Source organism: Rhinatrema bivittatum, chromosome 4 (assembly GCF_901001135.1).
Source record: "Rhinatrema bivittatum chromosome 4, aRhiBiv1.1, whole genome shotgun sequence".
NCBI lineage: Eukaryota > Metazoa > Chordata > Amphibia > Gymnophiona > Rhinatrematidae > Rhinatrema > Rhinatrema bivittatum.
In genome coordinates, this window is record NC_042618.1 from 401,950,858 (window position 1) to 401,978,507 (window position 27,650).

Consider the following 27,650-nt stretch of genomic DNA (forward strand, 5'->3'; position numbering starts at 1 on the left):
TCTAGTTATTACCTCCAAAAGGTTGCTCTTTGGGCCACTGTAATATCCTGACATACTCAATACAGTGTTCTGGTAACCTGGGCATTGAAGCAATAGTACACATAGGGAAATTGATCTGTGAAAGAAATAAGAATAATAAATACAAGTTTATGACATAAGACCAAACTATGATACTGGGCTATGAAATGTACAATTAAAAAAAAACAAAACATTTTTAACCTGCCCGTCCTATGTTCAGGGCAGGGTACAATACAACATTCATAGTTAAAATCAATCAAAGTTACATACAATAATTATAAAACATCTCACATAATACAAGAAACATAAAACATATTATCATTCTTTAAATGCTTGTTTAAATAAAAAGGTTTTCAGAACTTATTTTAAGGAACCTAGGGTCTTTTAAGGTTCTAATTTTGTTAAGCAACAAATTCCAAGGGTCAGACCCACTATCGAGAGCTCTTTCCTTGGTTTCATCTAGATGTGCTATTTTAGGGGACGGAATATCCAACAGATTCTGGTTTGCTGAAGGGAGTGATCTTACTTGTGTATCTTCATAATTGCATTTATCCATGACTAGTGAACATTGTTAATGAGAGAGTGGATAATCGTAGCCAGTTTATACTGAATTCGGAAAGCTATAGGCAACCAGCTAAGTTGTTGTAATAATGTGTTTATGGATTGGTGTACTAATAAACAGGCAGCAGAATTTTGGATAATTTGTAAAGGATAAATAATGTAATGAGTAATGAATTGTAATAGTCCATACTAGAGAACAGTGCCTGTGAGATGGTACAAAAGTCACAATGATGGCGTAGTTACCTGAGGTGGGTAAAGTTCAAGTGTGCATTCAACACAAGCAGTCATTCCAGGAAGAATAACCCGGGCATTTCCTTTAAATCCTTCTGTTCCTCCATCTATCAAAGGAATTAGGGAACTTGGGTCTAACACTCCATCTTCATAGTTCAGAAGCGACATCTAACAAAGCAAATACAATTTAACATAGCATATACTGTAATGAACATTCTAAGTTAAATTCCAAGTAACGAAACTGGTCAGATCACAAGACACCAATTCCTTTGAAAAATCCTTTTTCACTAAATTGACTACTTGGAATGTATGTATCAACTGTTATATTTTTATCTTAAAAGCATCCTGCACATTTTAACCATATTTTAGCTGTAATATCATTGATATCCCTGGTCAGAGGGATGTGAAGTATAAGGACAGAATGGGTCATCTGTGTAACCAACCCTTCCCTTTGCAAACTCAGTCTGTGTGGCTTCTGGCAGTTCCTTCCCACCCAGGTTCTAGAATATTAATAGACTGAACATTTGCTGGACTTGGTGCACCAGTAATGAAGAAGGAAATAAAAATGTCTCCTCTACAGCCTTATTATAATTAAACCCAGTGTTATTCATCATAATACTAACTGTCTGATGAAATACCATCTGCATCAAAATTATTTCACAGCAAAAATTAAAACATTCTACAATGTTAAGCAACGGCTTGATGTTGCTAATTTCAGATAAATTGGCTAGAAGTATTTATATTGCTCAAGTTAGCATCCATTAAAGTTGACTTATACTTCCCATCATTTCTTTATAAATATGAAACCTTTGTTTTATGTCTAGGAAAGCTAAATAAAATGCAAATCACTTGACATTTTTTGTAAAAGGTTCAAAACAGACATTCTAGACTGAAAAGCACAATACATCTCAGTCACATCATATTCCTCCCCATGAAAAAAAATGCTGGCTTTAAAAAAAAAAGTCATCTGGGATTAAGACTATTCTTGTAATGGAAAGTCATTATACAACATTATTTTATTAATGACAAACTTTTACCGCACAGTTGAATTACTTTATAAAATAGTATAGGCCCAAGCAAGAGCAGTTACATTCAACTGCCCAATAGCTTGTTAAACATTATGTAACCTTGACATTCACTCAAGCAGGTCACAAACACTTGCAGACGGAAAAATTATAATGTCACGTGCTGTGAAAGGGTATACAGAAGAAAATCCCAGAGCACCTTAAATGACCTTAACCCTAATACAGCAGGGAATCTTGATGCTGGGCAGAGGCCTCTGGGAGAGGTGTATTACTAGCCAGGTCCAGGAGGCCCAGGAGAGAGAAGGAAGCCTAGAAAAAGAGAACACTAATGAACTGTAAGTTGTAATACTATATTTGCATTGTTGAACTGCAGAGCTGCTTTTGTTTGTTTTCTTTTCATTACTAAAGAAGTTTGTTCAAGATTTCTGCCATAGTCCAGCCTGAATCTGTCCTCTGGCTAAGATTGCTCACAATCAGGGTGATCCAGTACCGAGCGGTAGGAAGAGCTGCGTTAGTGCCTACGGCACCCGCGGTTACCGCCCGCACAGTGCAGCTCACCTACCGCTCGATCCTGAAGCCTAATTATATGTAAATGTAAGCCGCGTCCGAAAAGCCTTAGTTCCGCGCAACCCAGGATACTGGATAGAGCGCCTATACAGGATCCTGGGTGCGCGGGCCTAAGGCTTCACGCCACGCTGGTATCTGTCATTTCAAATGTCATTTGAAATGACAGATACCAGGAAGTCTGGTCCGATCGGATGCAAAAATAAGTTGCTTCGCCGCTGTCATCTCTCCTCTCCTCCCGAAGCAGGCCTTGCTCCGGGAGGTGGAGAGAGAGATGACAGTGGCGAAGCAACTTACTTTTCCATCTGATCTGACCCGACAGCGCTTCTCCCCCCCTCCCGGAGCAAGGCCTGCTTCGGGAGGAGGGGAGAGAGATGACAGCGGCGAAGCTTTCCCCCAGCCCGGACCCGACCTGACCGCTGTCAGTCTGTTCTCCCTCCTCCCGGAGCAAGGCTGCTTTCGCGCCCTGCTCCGGGAGGGGGGAGAAGAGGTGACAGCGGCGAAGCAAAAAAAAAAAAGGGGAGCAAATTTTGTTTTTTTTCAAAAGCGACTTACTTTTGGGATCTGTCAAGATCCCAAAAGTAAGTCGCTTTTGGACGCCGGCAAAACTTATCTTTTTTGCAGCCATCAGCCATCAGCAGGAACACGATCTGGCTCCCGTAGCTCCTCCCAACAAGATGGCCGCCTGCACGGGGAAAGCGTACAATTGGCCGCTGAAGACGTGACGTCACGACATCACGTCTTGAGCGGCCAATTGCACGCTTTCCCCGTGCAGGCGGCCATCTTTGTCTTCATCGGGAGGAGCTACGATCGCATGTGTTCCTGATGATGGCTTCAGAAAAGTAAGTTGCTTCATCGTTGCTAGTGTCCCCCCTCCTCCCGGAGCAAGGCGGCTTTTCGCGCCCTGCTCCGAGAGGAGGGGGGACACTGAAAAGTCAGCTTCGCCGCTGTCAGTGTCCCCCCTCCTCCCGGAGCAAGGCGGCTTTTCGCGCCCTGCTCCGAGAGGAGGGGGGACACTGAAAAGTCGCTTCGCCGCTGTCAGTGTCCCCCCTCCTCCCGGAGCAAGGCGGCTTTTCGCGCCCTGCTCCGAGAGGAGGGGGGACACTGAAATGTCGCTTTGCTGTTGCAGTCTCCGTGGCAGCCCCAGTCCGGACATCGGAGGGGGGCTGCAACGTTTTTTACGCTTTTTTTTTTTTGGCTTCGGGAGCAGGGGAGAGGACTGGGGCTGCCACAGAGACCGGCACCCATGATCGCGGCCGGGGCAGGCGAGCGGGGGCTGGGGGAAAGCTTTCCACCTACCCTTGCCCATGCCTCTACCACCTGGGTCAGGGTAGGCGGTAAGTTTCCAGGTTAAACGCGCGACAAAACGGCAGGGAAAGGTAGCGATAGTCGGGGCGCGGGTTACGGGATTGCAGGTGAATAGCTAATTCGCTCGTTTGCATGCAATATCGCGCTAATTCGCTCGTTTGCATGCAATATACATGCCGCGGGCGGAAGGGGTTGCCCAGGGAATTTAGGACGCGGTAGGAGTAGGTTAAAGGGGATTCGGGATCGCAGGAAGGGCTAACGCGGCCGAAAACGAAGTTAAAAACGGCTTAGGAGCAGGGTAAACGCAGCCGCAATTTACAGGATAGGCCTGAATGCCACATATAGTGGCAGCAGTGGGACTTCTGCACTAAACTCTTGCACACACAGAGAAACCATGCCAAAAGAAGAAAAAATAAGGGTGGACATTTTTTTCATTCCCTTTCTTTCTCCTTTATTGGGTCTCACTGCAGCGGCAGCCAAAAGTTTAATTTACAAACAGGCTAAGAAGGATATCTTCGCCTGGAGTCAGGAACTTATATTTATAGTGAGTCAGTGTCAAATAAGCAGGTTTTGTTTTATTTTTTTCCTGCAAGGAGAAAGGAAGTGTATTTTAGTGTTCCAGAATAGGGAAGAGCCCTTCAGCAAATTTTTGTGATACCAGAGTGAGCCATGCAGGTCCTTGCCGAGGGACAGCAGAAAACCTGGAGGGGGGGAGATCCACATCCTGACTGAACAAATGCGTTCAATGCACCAGGCTTCAAAGACCTTCCACACCCTGGTGTAAGCCAAGGACGTAGATGTCTTGCGCGATCTTAAAAGGGTAGTGAACACCACGTCCGAATAACCCTTGCTTTTCAACCTGCGCCTCTCAAAAGCCATGCCGCTAGTCAAAAGCGATCCGCCTCTTCCAAACAGACGGGGCCTTGATGAAGGAGAACCAGGACGTCCCGCAGACGCAGAGGACCTGATATGGCTAGGTTGAGCAGATCTGCAAACCATGGATACCTTGGCCACTCCGGAGCTACCAAAATCACCTCCGCCGGGTGAAATTCTATGCGATGGAGTACCTTCCTGATGAGAGGCCACGGAGGAAACGCATAAAGCAATATGTCGGTCGCCCAGGGGAGTACCAGAGCATCCACGCCCTCAGCGCCTCTCTCCCTGCGCCTTGGCATTCCTGAAGGTCGCCATCAGATCTAGACAGGGAGTGCCCCACTTGTTGCAAATGAGCCGAAAGGCCTCATCTGCCAGCTCCCACTTTCCGGGATCGAGGCGGTTCCAACCGAGAAAGTCCACAATGCAGGCCAAGTGCTGCTCCGCCCAGCCTATCAGCCTCTGAGCTTCCTCCGCCACTGGTCGACTTTTGGTCCCTCCTTGGCAATTGATATACGCCACCGTGGTCGAGTTGTTGGACAGGACTCGGACCGATTTCCCTTGAACCAGAGGAAAGAACGCTTGTGAGGCCAGAAATACCGCTCTGGTCTTTAGGCGATTGATGGACCACTGAGACTCCTGTAGAGACCATTGCCCCTGCACCGATTTCCGGAGACATACTGCTCCCCAACCAGAGAGGCTGGCATCCGTAGTCACTATTGTCCACTCGGGCATTACCAGGGAAATTCCCTGCAGCAAATTGTCCAAGCAGAGCCACCATTAGAGACTGGTCCTCGTCTACTCCGGAAGCAGTAGAGGCAGATGAAACTGTTCTGAAATCGGACTCCACCTGGACAGCAATGCCAACTGTAAAAGACGCATATGCGCAAAGGCCCATGGCACAAGCTCTAGAGTGGAAGTCATGGATCCCAAGACCCTCAGGTAATCCCATACTCTGGGAAGACGTTTGGCCAACAGGGCCCGAACCTGACACTGTATCTTGGTAACGCGGTCTGCCGTCAGGAAAACTTTCCCTTGCTGCGTGTTGAATAGAGCCCCCAGAAATTCCAAGGTCTGAGAGGGGATGAGGTGACTCTTGGCCAAGTTGATCACCCACCTGAGCGATCCCAAAAGTTGCAGCACCCTGCGAACCGCCGCCTGACAAAGCTCCTCGGATTTGGCTCGAATCAACCAGTCGTCCAGATATGGATGTAGTAACAATTCTTCCCGGTGAAGTTGCACTGCCACCACCACCATTATCTTGGTGAAAGTCCTGGGGGCGGTGGCAAGTCCGAACAGCAGAGCCCGAAACTGATAATGATGACCAAGGATGAAAAACCTTAGAAACTGCTGGTGGGAATTCCATATGCCGATATGCAGGTATGCCTCTGTCAGGTCCAGTGATGCCAGAAACTCGCCCTTTCTTATGGAGGCAATCACCTGACCGCAGAGTCTCCATTCGGAAGTGAGGCACACAAAGACATCTGTTGACTCTTTTTAAATCCAGAATGGGTCAGAAAGTCCCCTCTTTTTTTGGCACCACAAAATAGATGGAATATCGGCCTCTTCTCTGTTTTCCCGCCAAAACAGAGGTAATGGCTCCCAGGGCTAGAAGACGCCGCAACGTGTCATGCACTGCCTGTCTTTTTTCCTTGTTTGCGCATGGAGACACCAGAAACATGTCCAGAGGACGGCGTACAAAAACTAACGCATAACCGTTTCTTATCACTGTGAGGACCCACTGGTCTGACGTCATCTTGACCCATTCCTCGTAAAAAAGAGACAGTCTGCCCCCCACAACGGTCTCCGAAGAATGGGCCAGCCTCATCTCATTGCGAGGATTTGGCTCCAGTGGCAGCTTGGGAAGTTCCAGGCCTCCCGAACCGGCGGCACGAAAGGACAGAGGCCATGATTGCTGTCTGTTAGCCCTTGGCCGAAAGGAAGGCCCCGAAGATCTGGCCGGAAGAAACTTCCGATTTCCACAAAAGCGAGACCTCGCAGAGAAGGAGCCTCTTGACATGGGCTGATCCTCCGGCAATCGGTGTACCTTATTCTCTCCCAGAGACTGACTCAAATCCTCCAACTGTTTGCCAAAAAGAAGCTTACCCTTAAATGGTAAAGAGCCGAGCTGAGCCTTTGATGAAACATCCGCCGACCAATTTCTCAACCACAGGAGTCTGTGCGCCGATTCGGCAGACACCATGGACCTGGCTGAGGCCCACAACGGATCATGAAGCGCATCAGCACTGTAAGCGACCACCGCTTCCAACCGACCCGCTTGGAGAGCCTCACCCTCCAAAAGGTCTTCATTGGCCTGCAGCTGCTGAACCCAGCGGAGGCCCGCCCATAAGGCAAAATTGCTGCACATGGCAGCACGCACTGCCAAAGCGGACACTTCAAAAATCTTCTTGAGCTGAAGTTCCAATTTTCTATCCTGGAAGGCCTTGAGGGCCGTCGCCCCGGTGACCAGGATAGTGGTTCTCTTGGTGACTGCCGACACTGCAGCATCCACCTTGGGAATTCGTAACAGCTCCAAAGCTTCCTCTGGCAGAGGATATAGCTTGTCCATAGCCTTACTCACCTTCAATCCGAGGTCTGGGGTATCCCATTCCCGGAATAGCAAATCCGTGGCGGAGAAATGAAATGGAAAGGAAGTAGTGGGGCCCCTCAGACCCAATAAAACAGGATTCATATTCCCCTGCTTAGCTTCTTCCGGCGTCCCATCGATACCCAACTCCCCCAAAATAAAGGGGATGAGTGGACCCAGCTCCTCTCTTCTGAAGAGACGGACTACTTTTGGGTCATCCCCCTCAACGACCTGAGCACCACGGACCGCGTCCGCTTGCTGGTCCGGATCTCCATCCACCCCCGTCAGGGGTTTGGACTGCGAATCCCGGTCCTCTGAGGTATCCGTATCCGCCTGATGGCCACCCGTTCTTAACTGCCGCTGCACCTTAGCAGGACAGGGACCCACTTTGTCCGTATCCCAGCTCCCCTTAGACCTGGTCTGCTTGTGAGCCACTTTGTGGGAAATACCGGTAGGTGAACTCTCCTCAACCTGCTTCTTGCCAGCCTTTTTGGCTCTAAAGGCTTTATGCATAAGTAAAACAAACTCTGAAGAAAAAGAAGAGGAGGAGTCCACAGCCCCCTCAGGGCCATCATCAGTACCAGTGGAGTCTTGGTCTGCCTCATTTGCTCCCCCGGAGAAGAGCTGTTGCGGGGAGAAATCGGGGGGAGAAATCCCCTCCCCCCTCGAGGCACTTGCAGCTCCGGTGCCTGTGCTCAAAATGGCCGCCATTCCCATACTCCGCAGGAACGGATCAGCCGAGGCCACCTGAGATGCAGGAGGCCTCGAGGAAGACATGCGCACCGATTGTCGACCCTCCCGGGGTAAAACTGAGGATCCCTCCCCTCCAGGAATGCACGAAGAGCAGAGTCCATCGCACGCGTGGCATGCCGAGGATCGGGGCATGACAGTCGTCCGAACAGAAAATCAAAGCAGTGCACAGAAGTGGGGAAACAAACAAAAAACCAGAGCAGCAATCGCAAGAAGGGAAGGGAGAGTCAGCGCGGACAGAAAAACCAAACTTTTTTTTTTTATATAGTTATTCCTGGGCCGACACGGCAGACCTCTTATGTCTCAGTTCCTTCTGGGGGGAATGAGCCGGACTCTCTGTTAACACTCCCCGAGCTGCTCTGTCCTTGGTACTAGGGTTCTTGACCCCCACGAGCAACTACCTGCTACACGAGAGGGGATGGTCCCCTCAGGACCTCAAAACCCTCCGGGTGGCTTGAGACTCCAACTTTTAGCTTTTTTTTTTTTTTTAATCTAACTTTAATCCTAACAAACCTCTCTACTACTAATTCAATCAAAAAATTCCTTTCTTTAGCTAATCGATCAAACCAGATGGAGACAGAGGAATACTGGCAGACTGTGGGTGGCACCTTGGAATATATGGCAGAGTCTGTCAAAACTTTCTCTGTCTCCATCTGCTGGACGGGAGGCAAAACTCAGGAGTCTGGACTGATCCGGGTACATACAGGGAAACTGCCCATTTCGCCTGCAGTGCTCCCTGATGGTCCCTCCCCGGGAAGGCATCGGGAGCAAAGGCCGGCGCAGGAAAGATGTGACCGCGCGTTCCCGCAGGAAGAACAGATCACCCCATGTAGCATCCAGAAGCAAGACCAGGACAGCCCCCCCCCCCCGGCGAGCGTCGTACAGGAGAGATGCTGAAGGAGGCAGGGAAGAGAAGAAAAGAAAAGCTCCGACATTGACTGAGAAGACGGGGCTGAAGAAAGGCGAACACACACTGCCCCTGAAGGAAAGAAACAAACCTCTCACTGTAAGTTTTGGGGGTTTTTTTTTGGCAAACGTTAACAAACCCAGGTGTCTGGACTGATCTGGGTACATAAAAGGGAACTGACAGTCTGCCCAGGAAGTGGCTAGCAATCTTGTGGAGTGCACCTTCAGTCCGGCTGGAACTTGACAGCCCTTTCAAATACAGGCCGTGCAAATAGCTGCTTTCAACCAACTGGAAATGGTAGCCTTAGAGGCCTTCTCTCCCTTCTTCCTTCCCCCATAGAGAACAAAAAGGTGATCAGAGCGTTCGAAATATTTGACAGCTCCAGATAACGCAACAGAGTTCTCCTCACATCCAAAAGATGCAGATCCCTCTCCCTAGGGGAATCCTTAGACCACTCCGGAAAGGCCAGAAGGTCTACTGATTGATTAACATAAAAGGACGACACCACCTTAAACCAAAAAGAAGGGACTGCCCACAAGGAAACCCTGTCATGGGAAATCTGCAGAAAGGGATTCTTGCAAGACAGAGCCTTTAACTCCGAAACCTGTCTGGCCGAACAGAAGGCCACCAGGAACACTGCCTTGGGAGTCAAAGCCTTCAGCGTTGCTCTCCTCAAAGACTCAAATGGAGCCCCACACAAAACTCTCAAGACCAAATTAAGGCTCCAAACTGGGCATAACTTCCGGACCATACGTCATAAATGCTTGACCTCTTTTAAGAAAAGAACCACATCCGGATTCGAGCTGTTACTAAAAAAACAGAATTTGGGAAATTGAATTGTGGCTTGGCTTGGAGTCCTTACTAAAGACTAGAATGGTACAAGGATTTTGGGAGATAGAAGTAGAACATTGCCAGAAGTGTCAGGAGAAAATGAAAGTCCAGTTCCAGGTTTTGTTTGGAGTTAAAAGGAAGATTCCCCATGGTTGGCAAACTCATAGTGAAGCAAAAAATATGAGAATCCAGTCTTCTGCATAGAGCTGGGCTTACTGGTTGACACTAGTATTAAACTCATCACTCACAAGATTTGCCACAGGCTAGGGATAAGGACCCCCTTTGTCTCATGGTAAGAGGTATAAGATTTATGTGCAGGGGAAATTCTGGTAATAGAAAATCCACTTATGTGTAAAGGGTGCTCCACCTCCTGAAAATCCTAAGACCCGGCACTTGAAATTGTTCACACTAACTTTAGAAATCAGCCCCACAAGATGCCCTGAGACTGCTTGCCACGCCACACACTCCAAGACATAACACTTCATAATTCTAAAGTAATAGTTGCAAGTTCTACCTTATCAAATAGCTTGTATAAAGCTTTCATAAAGCTCAGCACTGTTAAAGGGAAGCAGTGACAGATTTAGGATTTTGCTGCCCTTAGGCACCAAGTGTGTGGTCACCCCCATTCCCCCCCTCGATAAGGTTGGACAACAGGAAGTAGGTCTAGGGCATGGCCCCCAGTTTCCTGTGGCATCTTAAAGGTAGATTCTGTGGCACAAATGTGAAAAATTATGAAACATATTGACAAATGTGTCCATCTTTTAAATTACATTATAAACCTTGCTTATGGCTGTATAATACATTTTCCTTTTATTGGGTGAGGAAAAGGGATCAGAAGTTGTCAGTATTAGGAGAGGAGAAGGAGAGGGTGAGATGACCAGAGATTGGGTGAGGAGAGGATGAGGAGAAGGGACCAGAAATGGAGAAGATCGAGGTGGGGTGGGGTGGGAAGATCAGGAATCTGGGATGGGAGAAAAGAAGGGAGGCCAGGATCTGGAAAGTTAGGAAGGATTGGAAGTTCCTGGATCTGGGGGACAGAATCCAAGATCAAAGGAGAGAGGATGTGAACTGCAGTGTGGTGTGCAGAGGTGGGGGTGAGGAGGTGGCAGGTGTCTCTACCATGCTCTGGACCTTCTTTCCTTTACATCCCTTCTCTAACCTCTCACCCAGCCTGACACAGACACGCAGCCCCAGCATCAATCTCTCTTTCACACACAGAAAGTACAGCTCCTCCCCCATTCCCTTCTTTCACAAATACGCATGCTCCCCACCAGTGATCCCTCACTTTATTTAAAAATCATTTATTTAATGCCTAACAGAAAATATCTTCCTAAGCGATTTACAACAAAGGTAAATCCCTCCTAATCATAAAATGATCCCTTTGCTCTATTTGCTCCAGACTCACTCACTCCCTCCCCTCATGTTCCCTGCATACTTACTGGGAGGTGGCAGGCTGGATCTGGAAGCAGAGGGCTGTTCTCTACTGAGATTCAGCATAGCAGCCAGCATGCTATCCCACCCCAGGCATTGGCTTAGTATGCCTAGTGACAAATCCAGGCATGGACAAAGCAATGCTTCTCTTTAACAGTGCTGAGTTATGATCTTTGGAAATTGCATCACACAAGTACATGTATCAATTTGAAGAAATATATAATGTTTTATTGTTTTGTTTTGGTTTTTTTACCAGCATGCCATTTATCCATCTTCTTGCAATTATGGAATCCAATCCACATACAATAATATGAAATTCTGTAAGAAAAAAATGTTTACACATCAAAGAATACCAAAATACTTTTACAAAAGATTAGCATTTACCAGTGCTTGCAAATGTAATCCTAATATCTAAGGTTTTTTAAGCTATATTCTTGCTATTTTAATTTCCTTATGTTTATTATTTCAGCTGTTCAAATTTAATTTACTACATATTAAGATGACTATGGTATTTATTGTAAATTTGAACTTATATGTTGCTTGATATGTTGTCCTTCACCTTAAGCATAGTTTTTGCAAAGGCAAGTTACAAATCAAAATAAAATCAAAATAAAAAATAAATATGAATGATACTTACGCCTATAAAAAGTGTCATCAAGATCTTGAATCTTTTTAAAATGTCTGAGTCAAATGGTAAAGGAAAAGTAAATAATCTATTGTACATATAGGTCTAAAATATGGGACAGTTAGAGACTCCTAGAAAAAAGGAGCAAGACTAATTATTGAAGAATTGTAATCACTATGAACCACTTTGGATCTAACACAGACAGACCAATGCAATAAGACGAACATTACGCGGGCGCTTGTACTGAGTGCCCATTTTCCTAATGGGTGCATAGCCATGTCTCCTGGGTGCCCGATGCAATATTTAAATAAGCTGCTGTATTAAAAAGGATGCGCCAGGTAAGAATTGTGCGTCCCTAGCACTCAAATGCATCAGGTGCCCACAAGTGCAACAGGCACTAAATACGAATGTCCGTTTTATCCCACTTCAGGTTGATTTCACCCAATATACACACACAATAGCAAGGGGCGAATTCCGCCTGATGCGTGTCTCTTGTGTGTCTATATTGTGCGTCCAGAATTTTTTTTTATATCAAGACATTACATTATACCTTTATTCTTAAACACCACAAGCAGTAGATTTAAGTATCGCAATGATACTACTACCGTGTTTCCCCGAAAATAAGACATCCCCCAAAAATAAGACCTAGTAGGGACTTTGCCGAATTGTTAAATATAAGACCTCCCCCGAAAGTAAGACATCCCTTGTAAACAGGGGCGGATTGACCTATCGGGGGATTGGGCTTCCCCCGGTGGGCCGGTCAATCCTGTGACGTCATTTTTTTTTTTTAATAAAGTTTCCAAAGTATTAGGGGCAGACGCGAGCAGTGGTATCCGGAGGGGAGCCGATGCGCCCGGGCGCAAGGAGGCTCAAGCGGCCGCTGAGCCTCCTTTCCCGAAGAAAAAGATCGCGTTCGAATGCACTGATGCTCTTTCTCCTTCCTGCCTGTGCGGCCCCGGAAGTAAACGTTGCCGGAGCCGCATGGGCAGGAAGGAGAAAGAGCATCAGCGCGTGCAGAAGAGGAGCCGCCGTGGGCTGCTGCGAATCCCAAGTCACAGCGGCCCAAGAAGAGGAAGAGGCCCGGTAGCAGGGCCGAGGAAGAGGCCCGAGAAGTTCAGGGCCGCTGCAGAGCCCATCCTGCGGCGACCCGCGAAGAGGAGGCCCAGAGGTGAGAGAGGGGCTGAGGGTCTGTAGAGTGTGCATGTGTGCGTGTTTGAGATGAGCTGAGAGACTGTGTCTGGGAGTGAAGACCTGAATGTTTGCAGAGGCAGCATGTGAGAGCCTCTGTGTGTGTGAGAGACAGCGTGTGACGGTGAGAGCCTATGCTTGAGCAAGACAGCATGTGGAAGTGAGAGAGAGCCTGTGTGTGTGAGCGTCAGACAGCATGTGCCAGTGAGAGACTGTGTGTATGAATGATTGTATGAGAGACAGCATGTGACAGTGAGGGTCTGTGTGTGTGAGAGAGAGAGAAATGCATGTGAGAATGAGAACCTGACTGTGTTTGAGGGAAGAAGACGGAGAGAAAAGAAATACGGAAGAAAAAAGGACAATATAAAAGGAATTGGCAAAAAAATAAGAAAGGGAAGGTGGAAAAAAAAAAAGCCTGTGACCAACCAATTAGAAAACTAACATCAGCCAGCAAAGGTAAAAAAAAAATAAATTACTTTTTAGTGATTGGTACATGTAATCTTTGGGAATGTGCAAGAATAGCACTTTCTCTATGCAGATCTCACAATGTACGAGATCAGCATGGAGAAACTGGAAGCCCACGGGGCCTGCACAGAGGAGGCAGCAGAATGGGCTTCAGTGTCAGTAGCAGCAATCGGCGCCTCCCCAATAGCCATGTGGCAGCAGTGACAGTGGCATCAAGATTACTGACATCTGGGGATGGTGGCAGTACCAGTCGGGGGACCCCTTCCAAGCAGTGTGCAGAGGTTCAAAAGCAGCAGAGTCAGCCCAAGCTGACTACCATGAATGCTGCACACTCCTACCTCTCTCTGACAGCACACTGGTGAGGCATGGCTGACGCAGGGGCAGCCAGCAGCTCAACGGTATTAGACATCCCCTGAAAATAAGGCCTAGTGCATCTTTGGTAGCAAAAATTAATATAAGACACTGTCTTATTTTTGGGGAAACAGGGTAGGAGGGACCACAGAGGACAGTATTTTTTACATTTCTCCTGAGCCCTTGACTCATAGATTGACTTAATGCCAGCTCCAGAGCTGAAGTTAAATTTGCTGCGTTAAAAAGTGTGCATTGGGCACCCAGAGATTTTCTGCATCGGGGAGTAATAGCTAATAGCCTCATTTACATGTAATTTGCATACGATGAGCACTATCGGGCTATGCAATTGTTTGGGTGCACGTTTTGGATGCGCTAATTGCTTTATTGCATCAAGTGCTAATCTAGCACATCCAAAATGCGTGTCCAACCGCACATAAACCTGTGTGCTAGACTGGGTGCACTTTATTGCATCAGCCCAAGTAAGGCAGAATACAACTGTAAGAAACAGATGTAATTTCTTATAGCCCAGAATACACTATATTACCTCCAAAAATACAGCTAATAAAATAAAAAGGTATCAATGACAAGTTATTTGTTGACTTATTTCTCACATCTATCAGAAAAAGGTCATGAGGAGAAGCTAGAACAGTACAGTTCTCTGTTGAAAAGCGCTTTCAACTACATGACTGAAGATGTCAGCTAGAGTGAAATGCTCCAGAGGATGTACAACATTATATTTTAAGTTATCTCTGAAATCCAGGATTTGGTCCTTGGCACCTTCACTCAGTCTTGAAGTCTCTCTCAGGATATGACTGCAAGACTGAGTCCCTAGAGAAGAACAAGAAGTCTCCAGTGTATACAAAGACTCAAATTATGATATAATTTTCAAATATTTTTTTAAATATAGTGCCATATTTTATCATACACCTCTACGGAGTACATGAGCCAAGAGTTATGTGAACATCTTCAAAATAGGCAACATGGAAATTATTACTAGTAAGGCCTGGGATAATGAATGGTCTTTCTCAGTCTGTCAATGCCTGCATTATGTTAACCATATAATATGAGTGGCAGCTATATATAATTTATCAATGTTTTAATGTTTTCTCTCATAAACTTATGGGTCTGACTTTTTACTAGTAGTTTGTTTTATTTTTAAGAATGAATTTATTCATGTTTCTTATTGATTTTAGCTGTATGTAAGCCTAATACGTTTGTTGTCTTGATACTATTAACATTGTACTTTATATTTTATACTATTACTAGCCGTTAAGCCTGTAACAACGGGCTACATTAAAAATGTTTTTTCAGTCCATTTCCTTCCCCCTCCCTCTCCCCCATTCTCCCTTCCCTCCCCCTCATTCTCCCTTCCACCTCCCCCTCTCCCTCCCTCTCCCTCATTCTCCCTTCCACCTCCCTCTCCCTCCCCCTCATTCTCCCTTTCACCTCCCCCTCCCTCCCCATTCTCCCTTTCACCTCCCCCTCCCTCCCCATTCTCCCTCTTACCTCCCCCTCCCTCCCACCCCCTCTCACCTCATTCTCTCCTCCCTCCCCTCAGTCACTCCCCTCCCCTCCCAGCTCATTCACAACCCCTTCGGATGGCGCAGACGGAAGATCTCCGGTGGGGGGGGGGGAGGTCCCTCCCTCGCGCACACCGCCTCTACTACTCCTCCCAGCGCCATTTTTGTTAACAGGCAAGCTCTGACCGACGTGCTCACCCGCGCATGTGCGGTAGAACTGCTCTCTACTGCGCATTTGCGGCATGTCGGTCAGGGCTCCTTTATCTAGTAGATTCTGCCCTGAGCACTTTCTTGAAATCAATATATATATATAGAAGGATACGGAACAACAAAACAATCAGGAATTCGATTGTTTATGAATTCTGCAGCAACTTCTGCTTTAGGTCTTCCAACATCTTTGGGTCTACAAAACAACAAAAAAAACCCCAAACCCTTAAAGCTGTTATTTAACCCAGTAAACTTGTAATCGGCCATTATGAAATTATTTTTGCATTAGAATAAAATAAACACATGATTCTGCTTCAAGCACTGCTCTTTCCAATTCTAATACCATCAATTTTCTGTACTGGCAAAGGCTTAAGAAAACAACATTAATTCCATTGTCAAGAACTTTCTTCCTAGAGATAAAAAGAAAAAGAAAAAAGTTACTCAGTTATGACTTTTTTTAAACTATAGAACCTAATTGCAATTTTAAGGTTTTGATGGCTAAATGGAATTGGTAAATCTAACAGATTCATATGGTCTCATCCAAGCAGAACCATTTGCTCGGACAGGATGGTTTATACAGATATGAGCCCTCGATCTGCCCATCCAATCACATGCAAAACCATCTTTCTGCCTGGAATGGGTACATGCAGTTCTAGATTCCTGCTACCTATGGATAATATTGAAGGTTCTTTTTTTTTTTTTTTTTTTTACTTTTTCTTCAGACCTGTTGCAAAGATCCTGGCTGCTGTGCACCCCTCCTACCTGCAGGAGGCATTCTGAGCTGTACAGGCTTGCCTCGAAGGCCCATATGGCAGTCCTTACTCCTGGGGGATTTCTGCGCACGAAAACTTAAAATTCTGCAAACTTTATATTGGTCAAAATAACACAATTTACATGACAGTCTTTAAGTAATTAGGGGCGAATTTTCAGAGCCCTGCTCGCCTAAATCCGCCCAAAACCGGGCGGATTTAGGCGAGCAGGGCCCTGCGCGCCGGGAAGTCTATTTTACATAGGCCTCCCGGCGCGCGCAGAGCCCCGGGACTCGCGTAAGTCCCGGGGTTCTCCGAGGGGGCGTGTCGGGGGCGGGCCCGGTCGTCGCGGCGTTTCGGGGGCGTGTCGGCAGCGTTTTGGGGGTGGGTACGGGGGCGTGGCTACGGCCCGGGTCGGTCCGGGGGCGTGGCCACGCCCTCTGTACCCGCCCCCAGGTCGCGGCCCGGCGCGCAGGAGGCCCACTGGCGCGCGGGGATTTACGCCTCCCTCTGGGAGGAGTAAATCCCCCGACAAAGGTAAGGGGGGGGTTTAGACAGGGCCGGGTGGGTGGGTTAGGTAAGGGAAGGGAGGGGAAGGTGAGGGGAGGGCAAAGGAAAGTTCCCTCCGAGGCCGCTCCGATTTCGGAGCGGCCTCGGAGGGAACGGGGGTAGGCTGCGCGGCTCGGCGCGCGCCAGCTATACAAAATCCATAGCCTTGCGCGCGCCGATCCAGGTTTTTAGCAGATACGCGCGGCTCCGCGCGTATCTGCTAAAATCCAGCGTACTTTTGTTTGCGTCTGGAGCGCAAACAAAAGTAGGCTATTCGCGCGCCTTTTAAAATCCGCCCCTTACAATTTTAAATTAATACAGAAAAAAGTTATTACTTAAAGATGCAGAATTTTAAATATTTTGAGAATTTCCCTAGAAATTCACTGTAAGAGTGTCCCTTCCACTTGCTCTCCCTACTCCCCTGGCCACTTTACCCTCCTCAGGCCCCAACTCCTCTACCTGCCAGTATCTCTCTCCCCTCCACCTCTGGGCTCAACCCCTTTCACTCGCCAGTCCCAGAGTTTGACCCCGTTCTCAGTACTGCCCCTCACACAGGCTCCTTCTGTCCCTCCCTCTCTCACACACATGCTCCCTCTCTCTAATACACATACACACACCCTCATACAGGCTTCCTCACTCTCTTGCACACACCACACATCTCTCTTGCATACACACCCACACAAACTCCCTTTCTCTCTCACAGATACATCCTCACACAGGCTACCTATGTCTCTCACGCACCCCTTCAGACAGACTGTCTCACACATACACAATCCTTTCACACAGGCTAGCACCCTCACATACACAATCCCTTTTTCATACACATGAACTCCCAATCTCTCACACAAATACACACTCCTTTACAATCTTCTCATATAGGCTCCATCTGACCCTCCCTTTCTCACACACATGCTCCCTCTCTATAGTACACATACACACACCCTCATACAGGCTCCCTCACTCTCACACACACCACACATCCCCTCATACAGGGCCCTCTCTCTTGCATACACTCCCACACAAGCTCCCTTTCTCTCTCACAGATACATCCTCACACAGGCTACCTAGGTCTCTCACGCACCACTACACACAGACTCTGTCTCACACATACACAATCCTTTCATACAGGCTAGCACCCTCACATACACATGATCCCTTTTTCATACACACACGCTCCCAATCTCTTACACACATACACACTCCTTCACAATCTCCTCATATAGTCTCTCTCTCTCTGGCACCCACACTCAAGCATCCCCCCCACTCTCTCACCTCCCATGCTCTCTCTCACACCCTCCTGCTCTTTCACCCTCCCTTCCTCTCCTCACACACATTCACTCTCACCGGGGCCTTCAGCTTTGCCGCAAGCGAAGCACACGCCGTTTGCGGCACACAAGAGCCTTCCAACTTCGCCGCAAGCGGAGCAAATTCTGTTCGCAGCACACGGGAGCCTTCCATCTTCGCCGCAAGCGGAGCAAATTCTGTTCGCAGCACACGGGAACCTTCCATCTTCGCTGCGAACAGCGTGCCGGGTCCTTAATCTTCGCAGCGAGTGGAGTACTTCCCGCAGCACATGCTGGCCTTCATCTTTGCGCGCTCTGTTCACAGCATGTCGGGGTCTCCTCTGCCATTTTCTGCGCAGAATTCCCCCAGGACTAAGTCCTGCCAAATCTTAAAAGCCTGCCTCATCTACAGCCCAGGGCTCATCATCAAATCTCCTTTACTCCCTGCTGTGGCCACCTGAGCACTTTACTTTGCCTTGTCTAGATTCCTCCTTGCTTATTCCTTGTATCTTAGCCTGTCTGTTTGCTTCCCTATCTCCTATGGGCCTCCCAGTGGCCTTCCTGCCTGATCCTGGCCCCTGTTCCTGGGTGGCCTCCCAGTGGCCCTCTTTCCTGTTTTCTGTCTTGTCTTTTCCCTGTCTTGTCCTGCATTCTGTTTCTATTTTGCCGTGTCCTGGCCTTGTTGTTTTACTTGTCCTTGTCCCTGCCTTGTCTTGCATCCTGTTCCAGATTTGCCTTGAACCCCTGCTCCAAGTACCCTGTCAGAGAAGTTCTGCAGGCCATCAGAACCTATGGGCACAACCCAAGGGAGGGGGGGGGGGTAGCCTTAGGTTCTGATGGCCTGCAGGACTTCTCTGACAGGGTACGTGGAGCAGGGGTTCAAGAAAAGATGAGGCAGGCTGATGGCAGGGCAGCCATTGAAGGTCAGGCTGGGTCAGGAATGAGAACTCAGTCTGAGGGCAAGGAGATGCAGGGCAAGCAGGTATTGGGGCAGGTAAAGAGTCAGGGGCAGAGCAAGGCAGGAAACAGGGCAGACAAGAAGACAGGAACTGGAACAAAGCAAGGCAAATCTGGAACAGGATGCAAGACAGGCAGAAGATTTTGCCCTGCTCAAACCTTGTGCTGCTCCTGCTGGGAAATATCTTTAACCGGCCTCCATGGCCGCAACATCTGTTTTGCATAGTCTCCAATGAGCAAATACAAATGCATCACCAAAATATTAAAATGTATACAATTTTAAATATTTTTATTAACCAATATTGGCCTATACCTCAAAACATAAAAACTAGTTAGATGACAATGTCTACACTTTTTATGACAATTATGTATATAACATTGGAAGGGGGGGGGGAAAAAAGGAAAGGTTTTATGGCTACGGTGTCATTCTAACACTATTTTGAAACCATAATTTCAAGGGAAGTGAGGTCTTCTTTAAAAAAAAAAAAATAGCTATTCTGAATTTTTTAAATTTATAGCATTTTTATTTTTAATTAAGGGAATGAAAGGTTAGGACACACAACACTTCAACACACGTGAAACATATGTATAATTCTACAAATACATCGACCTATGACAATGGCATCACTTACCGAAACAAAAATTGCCTGTTCAGATTAGAAACATCTATGGTATCCATATCAACAACATGGATCTGTCTGAAACCAGACAGTGCCTGTAGTAAGAAAATGAAAATTAACTGTACTGACACAACACATCCATTAGCTATTTCATCCATCAGAGATTTCAAATCCTGCCATTGTTCAAACTGTATCACGCCAATGACCAGTAGGGAATTATTGAATTAAAGATGACCTAGAATGGTGTAAACCAATGTACTACATATGTTGAAATGATTCATACAAAGATTGGCTTCTTGAAAAGACCATGCTGAGAGATGTTATTTAAAGGAGACAATTCTGAACTTCACACTCCAAAAGTGGCCCAACATCATATTTCCTTAGTACCTTTTACCAAACTACCAAGTTTTAAAATAATAAATTCTACTTTCAAAATTACAGCATCACCTACACAGCAAGATATAACAACTGGTAACTGGTACAGTTGCTGTGTTGCATAAAATGGCCAAAATACTTCTGTGCTGACAATCATTACTACAAGTTTAAAGATCTTTAATTTCAGAATTGCAGCTTAAATACATTGGATGAAAGCAAAAAGTGCCTATTAAATAAAATGTTTGCAAGATTATCTTAAAACTCATACATAATGTCAATGTTTATACTTTTCAGGGATAAGAGACTGACCGGCTTAAAAACTGATCTGCTTTATGGATTCCCAAAGTAAGCACAGCATTGCCCTTGAAAAGTTCTAGTAGCTATGCTAGTCAGGAAGAAAACTGGATTCTTTGCAGGTAGTAAAACCTTTCAGTGGATCAACATTATCACTTACCCAAAAGATGATGATATACATCAGCTTACAAAGTTACATAGGTCCCCTTCTTCAGATCTGATCTATCATCTTTAAAGAATTCTTATGCTGTGACAAGAAAAGGTGTCACAAGCTACAAAGCACATGCAAGAGAGCAAACTTGTCTGTGCTGTTTTGGCAGTTCAGGGGGTGGGGATAAAATTCTGGCCATGCTCTTTATTTTAAGCAAGTCATTCAGGTGAAAAAAAAACAAAAACATTATTATGGTATTATTGAAAGAGAGGATAATAATCCTAGGGTGATGTTTAATTTGGTAAAGTCTCTTTTAGGACATGGTAATGAGAAGTTTGGGGTGTATCAGGATCTGAAAATAGTGAGAGTATGGCCATATTTTTGAGGAAAAAGTCATGAAATTGAAGGAGGGTTTAGTAGTGCAAAAGGAAGAAAATGTATTAGGGAATTATATTATAAGGCTGTTGGTTGGGTCCTCTTTGGAAGCTAAAATGTTAGTGAATTTAGAAAACAAATCAGAGGCATTTGATCAAGTCCCTTATTTGCAATTTAAGTCATACTTGAAGCTTATTAGGAAACCAAATTTTCCTTTGGACCCTTACCCTTCTTATTTGGTGTGTGGCTTGTCAGATGATGTATTGTTAGATTATGGAAGTTGGTTAATTTATCTTTAGGAGATGGTTGGTATCAGGGGTTTTAAACACTGCAATCATTAGTCCTATTTTAAAGGACATTAAGATGGATCCGAGAAAATGCAGTAGTTACAGACCTGTATCTAATCAATCTTTTGTGGCAAAGCTGCTGGAAAAGATTGTAACTATTCAAATTTCAAATTTTTTGGAAAACAATCAAATTGGATGTGGCAAAAGCCAGTTTTATATGGTTTTAGCACTGAAACCTTAATGGTTGCTATGATGGAGGAAGTATTACCTCAATTGAATATAGGTCAGATCACTTTGATAGAAATATTGGATTTATCTAGCATGATTGATCTGGTAGATCATGAGCTTTTTGCTGCTTCATTGTCTTGAAATGGGATTAGATGGTCTGGTTTTGAAATGGATCACCTTTTTACTGAGGCGTTTTCAGGCTATTAATTTCCAAGGTATGATGTCCTGCAAGGGTCCTCATTGTCTCCACTTCTCTTTAATGTTTCTTTAGCCTCTTTGGGGGAGTTAATTCCCTTCTGTGGTTTTATTCCTTTGATGTACATTGGTGATTTTCAGGTGGTGGCCCCTTCGGGACATTTTTTATTTATTTATTTATTTTTAATTTTTATATACCGGAATTCCTGTATGCAATACAAATCAATCCGGTTTACAAGTAACGAAAAGGTTGCCCTGGTCTGGGAGGTTAGACCGGGGTTTTTTTTACATAGAACATTGAACAATAACAGTCAACCATTGAACATTATTACAAGGAACATTGAAAGTAAAGACATGATAAGGATGAGGTGATTGAGTGGTTAAATGATTGTTTAGGTGTAGAAGGGGCTTGATTGAGGAAGAGTATGTTGGTATTAAATCCAAATAAAACTGAATACAGATTGGGTTTGTTATGGATAACTGCAGATTGTTTTTTGAAGGAGTTGATTTGGTGGCAGTGGAAGATGTTAAATCGTTAGGGGTTAAATTAAATGCTGGCTTGACTATGGAAAAGCAGGTTTTGTAGGTAGCACGTAATGCTTACCTCAGGTTAAAATAGGCAAGACAGCTGAAGCTGTTTTTGGAATTCAATTAATTCAAATCTGTGGTATTCGCATTATTTCTAGCACAGATATACTATTGTAATATCCTTTATTTGGGGTTACCAGGGAGGGTGCTTAGGAAATTGCAGGTGATTCAAAATACTGCAGCAAGGATTCTATGTGGGAGATCTAAGCAGGTGGCCAAGGCACCATTACTATTTAGGTTGCATTGGTTACCAATTAAGTCAAGTTGTTTGTTTAAATGTCTAGTTCTGGTATTTAAGGTATTGAAAGGAAATTGTTGACAACAGCTGATAAATCAATTGAGCTGGAGGTCCTCTACACAGTCTTTAAGTTCTAATAAGCAACATCAATTACAACTCCCTACTGCAAAGTTCTTCCAACATACTGGGCTACAAAATTGGACCTTTTCTCTGGCAATATCATTATTATGGAATGAGTTATTTTTAGATCTAAGAGAACAGAGATTTGATGAAGTTCCGTAGGAATTGAGAGACTTGGTTAATGGTGTCTGAAGGATAAGGGCATGAGATTATGGATTACTTGGGTGTCATGTGGTAGTTGTATGATTTCCCATGATTTAGGAGTTTGTTAAGAGCCCTGTTGGGATAGCTTTTCTATAAGATAACAAGAAGTGGGTCAGAGTTTTTGTCTGTGTTTATACTAAGTTTTTTTGTTTGTAATTTAGTGTTTTTATATTGTACATTGCTTTGGGCAATTTACTTAAATCTGGAAAGTGATTAATAAAAATTTTTAAATAAAAGCTCAAAATTTAGCAATCCCGTTAAACCTGAGCTTACATTATCAAAATATAAGACTATTTTTATCAATGTTAATTCCTTTTCACCCTGTCGATTTGACCGATATATCAGGTCAGATGCAAAAAAAAGTAATATAAACAGATCTAAAGAGCAAAATCCACCCAACAGAATGAACAATATTCACGGTCTCAAGACACATAAAGGTGAAAATAATGTAATTTACCAGATTTTTTAAGAGCTCACATCCTAACCCTCCTGCTCCAATAACCAGAATTTTACAGGTATCTAACAAAAATTGGAGGGACTGGAAAAAAAAATAGAAAAATGTATTAAATTGTTGGTAAAAAAATAAAAATAAATTTAAAGTAAACCTGTTATAACTTCTATGACAGTGTTTCCCAACCTTCTCCTGGAGGCACACCTGTCCAGTCAGGTTGTCAGGATAGCCATAATGAATATGCATGAGATAGATTTGCATACATTAGATCTCCAGTGTATATAAATCTCTCTGCAAACCTGACAACCCGACTGGACAGGTGTACCTCCAGGAAAGGCTTGGGAAACACCGCTATATGATGTGAAAATAAATTGATATCTTTTGTAGAATTATACAAATGATAAACATAGCATAGAACATGCAACTCTTAGTTCAAATATCCATTAAATACGTGCCTATTACTGCTGCCATAAACTAGTCAAAATGTCTAATATCTACTTTAGTTAACATTACTTTCTATTTAATAGTTTAGTTTCAGATTTAAGAAATATGTAAACTTTAAGATTAATACATTTAGAATTAATGATTTGGTGATAAAAGAAATTTTCAATGTTCAGCTTCCTATTTTCCAACAAATGATTCATAATGTACAGTAAAGGCCAGATTCATTAAGGCCATTTCCCATAGACACAAAATGGGAGCAAAGCTTTAATGAATCAGGACCTAAATGTTTTAGTTGAATATAAACATTTTCTTTCATGTCTACTTCACGGCACTTTCAGAATTTTAAATACATTAATATTTCAATTACACAGAAAAAGTACAACACAATAACAGAATTTTTGCCAGTTTGCAACAATACTCTACAGTACAAACATGGTTAAACTAAATACTTCTCACTTCAGTGCTGGGTTCGAAATCAGGGTGTGTGAAAGGTCCCGATCGCTCGAGGAACTTCTTTATATGGTTCCAGCGACCCTCCCAGTCTCCAGTGTCCCCACACCCACCATCAACAGCCATTCTGCACAGAACATAGTAAATTCAGCTGCAACATCAATAGGAAAATGTTACCTCCATAGCTTTTATGTTGTCCTTTAAATGTAAAAATCTCTTTATCCTAACAATGAAGTAAGCCATGAATAACACGTTAACAAAGCATTAAAGGGAAGTGACATGCTCATAATTCAAGGCCTCCTTAAATTACCCCTATGGCTGAGCAATATATTTTAGACCTAAGCATATTTTAAATTGGCTTGCCTAGAAGAGGCATCCTGCCTGTTGCTGGAAGCATGTGCAGCACAACAACACATGGGTGATGTTAATATGATCCTCCCATAGCGATCAATGTGGAATATTCAGCCATCCGCTCCTCTACTGCTGCCAGCAGAAAATGGATGCTTCCCTCAGGGGCAAGGCACCCTCATAAAGGTAAACGCGTTCACAATGTGCTTATGGCCAAAACTTCCTGTCCAACCAGCAAGGATACTTTCAGTGAGCTGACGAAAATGCTCCCCTAGATTTTAAGCATTAGTGTTCACGACAGACGGCAAATAATGCAATTTTAATTTTTCATATCATAAGCTGCTGTGCTATCTATATATATATTTTTTTTTAATTAAAAAACGCATAACTACCATTTGTAAGTGATCAATGTACTTCTTATAAAATATTTTCTTGGATTACTCATTGGCTTAATCACTAAATATTCACTTCATTATCCCTTAATCGAGGTTATCAAGGCATTTTATCATCATTTACCTGCCAAGGTACAACATGGAGAGAGTAATGAACTGCACTTCCTTCCAGTCATTTCCTTTTGAAAATTTACTTAGACCACCATGAACTTTCAAAACAACGAAGCACATGTACAAGAAAACTATAAAATGTAACATCAATTTGTGTATAATCAACATTATAGGTTTTTTAAGAAAAGTCCCAATCATCAAGGAGGCAAAGATTCTTCCTGCCTTTGATGATCACTTTTTGGTGGTCAAATGTATTTGCAAAATCACATAGCCACTGAATTGGTGATACGAATCCATTTGAGTTGGTAGCCATATGACCACCTACTAAATGAAGGCTAATGGTCAAATTAGGTTCAATGGTCATGAGAACACAATTCCACCATTCTATCCATAACCTTTCCCAGTAGATCTCTTCCTCAGTACATATCCTTGCCATGTTTGTTACCCAGCACATCTTAAAGACATGTACTGCAAGAGCCATCGTAACCCCCTGCTGTTCATTAGTCCCTGATCAACTACCTGCTGTCAGGGGTGTTTCTAGATTTAAGATTCAGGGATCTTCTTCTTTTTCCCTCTCCCCCAATATATCTCCCCCCCCCCAACAATCCTTCCCCTCTCCTCCCACTATCAGGAGGAGAGCAGCGATTCTTATCTGTATCTGCCTCCTCTGCTGATTTCAATCTGAAGTCTAAATGCGCAAGGGCCAGCGGGTCCCACACGACTATAAGAACCTGAGTCGTTCAGACATCAGATTGAAGCCAGCAGAGGAGGTAGCAGATGCAGGAAAGAAGTGCTGCTCTCCTCCTGCATATGGGAGAAGATCATACCAGAGGGAGATTTGGAGGAAGACTGCACCAAAGAGGAGCAGACTACTTGCTGATGTGACATTGAGGTACAGGGGCAATTTGTCTTACCCCAGGAACGGCCCTGGGCACTATCAGATAGAATTGAAATTAAGGCCTATGTGTCAGGGCCTAGTGATATCCTTGTCTGCAGTGCATAATTAGCAGATTTTGGCAAGAAAACTTAATAGAAAAAGTAATCATATTAACTTCCATCTGCCCAAAATTACTTCTACAGGTACATTATTTGTATAAACTCTAAAAGAGTTTATAAAATGTATCCTATAGACACATAGGGTCTTATTCAAAGACTAAATTATTAAAATGAAAAAAAAAGACTGGACTGTCTCACCACTAGAACAGCCACTCTGGAGGTAAACATAAATCTAGTCACCAGAAAAATTAATATCCCAGGACTGGTATTTCAACACTCAAGAGGTGTTTGGATAATTTTGAGAATTTGAATATTTTAAATGTAAAAAATGTCTGTAATTATTATTCCAGCTGCCCTAATGTTCTCATGTCTTTTTCAATTGTGGGGCATGTTTTGAATTTGGTATCAAATTCATCCATTCTGGTTCTGTTATGGTATTACAGTTTTAAATGATGCTACCCCAAAGGTTTTCTATCAAGTACTTCTCAAAAAAATATTCCTAGGGTTCAAAAAGTAAGTATACAGAGTAGAGTATGCTGAAATCTGCTGTAACAGATCCCTTCCTTCCTTTCCTCTTTTAACATGCTTAGGTAGTTTTGCACTTCATTTATTCCTTAAAACCTTTTTTCATAATCACATGACTATAAAATATAAGCTACAATCTGTTTAACTGAACCTCAGTTAAGAAGTTCTTCAAAATTTCTTCAGAGTGAAAATAGACAAATTCTTTTGTTTCATAAAAACTGAATATTTTATTAGTATGACTTTTCAAGTACCTGCCTACTTCCAATTTTAGATAGCTGGAATGTTATGAAGCTGTGAAACAATTAAACTCTCAACATCTAAAAAAAAAAAAAAACAACACTAAAACGTAACAGCCAGATGTAGGAAAGGTTTTCCCATTTTTGTGTCTATGGGGAAAATGATTAGTCCCTCAGGTTTGGCCATGTGTACTATCTGCAGAGTTTATCCTTTTAAGGCTACTATTGCTTCTTAATACAAAAATGGCATCTTATTGTTTAAAAAAGTTCATTTACATGAAATAACTAGAATCATGTTTTAAAGTTCATAAGAAGCAGTTCGGTGCGGAACTATTTACATGTTTTGATTTACTGTCTGCGTCCCAATAGAGATTTTTATTATTCTTAAAAAGAGTTCTGGCTAAATGTTCAAAAATAAATACATGAGAAAACTGCAGGTGCTGGCTAGCATCACATTATCTGGCTTCAGTCTCTATCTTAATTTTATTTTTAATTAAGGCCTCGCAGGGTCTGAATGGAAAACCGAAAGCTCGGAGATTTCTCATCAGTTCCTTCTAGGGGTATGAAAAAAGACCCCCTGCCCTATCGGAGAGGGGACACACAGCCTTCCAGGAGATAGCGGGAGGCTGGTTATTACTTTTAAGAATTATTATTATTATTATTATTTTGGTGGGACTCATGCCAGCCACGCAAGCACTTTTTCTTTCTTTCTCTCTCTCAAACCTGCCAGTGCCTATTAACCCCGCCGCGCCAGCACTAACTTGTCAGCCGGCTCTTCTACTCTCCTTCTTTTCTTCTCCCTAAAAAAGACAGAGAGAATAAAAGAAGGTTTCAGTAACGCTACGCCGGCAAGAAAAGGGGAGTGGGGAAATAAAGATAGCAAGCCCAACCCCGCCCGAACCCAGAGCGGAACGCGGATACTCACGGCTCTACCGCATCCGCCATATTTCCCTCTCTTCCCACAATGCGTCGCGGCTGAGGCCGGGGCGGGGGGAAGGAAACCATCATGGCGGTCGGGTGTAGGAGACCCACGAGATGCTGT

General features: G+C 44.3%; 1 protein-coding gene across 7 annotated transcripts in view; it reads right to left on the reverse strand.

Moving 5' to 3' along the window:
- UBA3 (ubiquitin like modifier activating enzyme 3) overlaps positions 1-27,650 on the reverse strand; it is a 73,941-nt gene extending 46,291 nt beyond the window's left edge. Inside the window, exons 1-10 of one of the 7 annotated variants that reach the window (XM_029601072.1) lie at positions 27,534-27,649; positions 27,370-27,408; positions 24,007-24,127; positions 23,113-23,193; positions 19,613-19,695; positions 15,558-15,638; positions 11,724-11,767; positions 11,340-11,404; positions 823-978; positions 13-115 (exon numbers count right to left, since the gene is read on the reverse strand). In XM_029601072.1, the coding sequence (XP_029456932.1) occupies positions 13-115; positions 823-978; positions 11,340-11,404; positions 11,724-11,767; positions 15,558-15,638; positions 19,613-19,695; positions 23,113-23,193; positions 24,007-24,127; positions 27,370-27,408; positions 27,534-27,616 (856 nt within the window). In that variant the 5' untranslated portion in view covers positions 27,617-27,649. Of the gene's footprint in view, positions 1-12; positions 116-822; positions 979-11,339; positions 11,405-11,723; positions 11,768-15,557; positions 15,639-19,612; positions 19,696-23,112; positions 23,194-24,006; positions 24,152-27,369; positions 27,409-27,533 lie in introns of all 7 variants that reach the window. The other 6 variants (XM_029601076.1, XM_029601074.1, XM_029601073.1 and 3 more) reach the window with 6 other exon arrangements.